Source organism: Tupaia chinensis, unplaced genomic scaffold, assembly GCF_000334495.1.
Source record: "Tupaia chinensis unplaced genomic scaffold, TupChi_1.0 Scaffold000238_1, whole genome shotgun sequence".
Taxonomy (NCBI): Eukaryota; Metazoa; Chordata; class Mammalia; order Scandentia; family Tupaiidae; genus Tupaia; species Tupaia belangeri.
Genome location: NW_006159716.1, coordinates 772,103 through 774,249, shown reverse-complemented (window position 1 = coordinate 774,249; position 2,147 = coordinate 772,103). Strand labels below are relative to the sequence as shown.

Below are 2,147 nucleotides of genomic sequence, written 5' to 3'. Positions count from 1 at the left end.
AAGCAGATCCTGGAGTCCATCGAGGCCATCCACTCCGTGGGCTTCCTGCACCGCGACATCAAGCCGGTGAGTCCCCCGGCTGCGTCCCCACTCCCCATCCCCATGCCCATGTCCTGGCCTCTGCTCTCTTCTCTCCTTCATCCCTCACCCCTGTCCTGACTAGTCCTTGAGCCTAGAAAAGGGAAGAAGCTGGGAAGGATGGAGGGACTGGGGTGAGGGACCACGAGCTGGGGCTTGGTGAACAATTTCAAGTAGCCGAGTTTGCAGCACCTTGGATCTTGGTGCTAGGAAAAGAACCCTCCCATATGGAGGGGTGGAGACGAGGCCCACAGAGCTGGCTGAGCAGTCTGAGGCCACACGGCAAGAGCAGTGTGGGTCTGCACCCTTGGAGTAGGACACGCTGCCCCGGGGTTCGGGATTCGGGGCTGCACTGAGCAGGGCCAGACCCCGGGGCCATCGCCTGCTGTGTGATCTCAGAGCAGCCCCTAACCGCTGGGACCTTCAGTTCCTCACCGCTAACACGAGAGTCACACTCGGCCTTCGGATGGGAGCCCCTGACCCACACGCCTGTGGGTGTCAGTGTCTCCCTGGGTGTGTCCTGGCATTCCCCGAGGTGGGTTGGTGGGCGGAGCCCTAGGGCTCACGGCTGCTGTCCTCCCTAGTCCAACTTCGCCATGGGCAGGCTGCCGTCCACCTACAGAAAGTGCTACATGCTGGACTTCGGGCTGGCCCGGCAGTACACCAACACCACGGGGGACGTTCGGCCTGTGAGTGCCCTGGGAGCCCGGCCTGCCTGCCTGGGGCTGCAGGACCCTGGAGAGCTCCCTCCCCACCCCCTGGCCTGGGGCCCCTTCACCAACTACCCTGCAGTTGCCTACAGGCCTAGGCCTGTTCAGTGTCAGCACTGCCCAGCTCTGGGGGCCACAGCAGCCTGTCCCCTCCATTCCTTAGCCTGAGCTCTGGGGGTAGGGGTGCCACACTCCTCCACTCCGGGCCACGAGTAGGATTTGGAAGGCTTGGGCCTGGCGGCCAGAGAGCAACTCTTGGGCGATGTGCCTGGCCTGCTCCCCATGAGGCCAGAGTAAGGCAGGGAGGGTTAGGCCCGGGAGTGGGGTAGAGACCTGAGGTTCCCATGGTGATCTCTCCTCTGCAGCCTCGGAATGTGGCCGGGTTTCGAGGGACTGTCCGCTATGCCTCGGTCAATGCCCACAAGAACCGGGTGAGTGGCAGAGCCTGGACTGTGGGGGGTGGGGGCAGAAGGCACCAGATCGGGGTCGGGGGGGACAGCTGATGTCGAGGGGAGGCGAGAAGAATGGGGCTGGGGCTGGACCCCTGGTTTGGAAGGAGGCGCCACTGTCGGCTTTCCTGGACTTCACTTTCCTCCTTTTCTCTGGGATTCTCATCCTCTCTGTTCCCACTGTGGAGGAGAAAGCATAGACCGAAGTGTGTGCTTATTTATTTATTTTTAGTTTGCTATAGGGTGCATGCACTCACCAGAGAGAGAAATAGAGAGAAAGTGAGAAATCACCCCCCCAGGGGGGATGGCCATGCCACAGTCCCTTCTCCTCCTCCATTCTCTTGGGACTTTGGGTACACGTGCACACATGCACCTGGTGTGATTTCCAAGCTGCCATGTCCAGGACTTGAACTGTACAGCTGGCCGCGTGGGATCCAGCTTCCTTAACCTCCATGCCACCTGCTGACCCATTTATTTAATTTTTTTAATGACCAGAGAGCTCATGACCATGGGCAAGATAGAGACAGAGAGAGGACGCCCCCCCGTAGGGTGTGGTTGTGCTCAGTCCTTTGTCCTCCACGACTCTATCTCATCAGACCTCTGGGCGCACACACACGTACCCAGCATAGTTTCCAAGCTGCTGGGACTGGTGTTTGAACCATGGTCAACCTTATAGTATCCAGCTCCACTGCTCAACCACTCTGCTACAGAGCTGGCCCAAGACTGGGGTTTTGTTTTGTTTAAAGTAATTATTTATTTCATTTTATTTATTCATGTATTTATTTTTAATTTGACCAGACACACACACACACTCACAGAGAGAAAGAGAAAAGAGAGAGAGAGAAAGAGAGAGAGAGAAGGAAAGTGAGAAAGCAAGCCAGCAGGTTCAGGACTCGAACCATGGTCGGCC

General features: G+C 57.9%; 1 protein-coding gene across 1 annotated transcript in view; it reads left to right on the top strand.

Moving 5' to 3' along the window:
• The window catches only part of TTBK1 (tau tubulin kinase 1), a 46,666-nt gene that overhangs the window by 11,631 nt on the left and 32,888 nt on the right, over positions 1-2,147 (top strand). Inside the window, 3 exon segments of the mRNA XM_014587835.1 lie at positions 10-66; positions 663-767; positions 1,154-1,219. Of these exon segments, the coding sequence (XP_014443321.1) occupies positions 10-66; positions 663-767; positions 1,154-1,219 (228 nt within the window).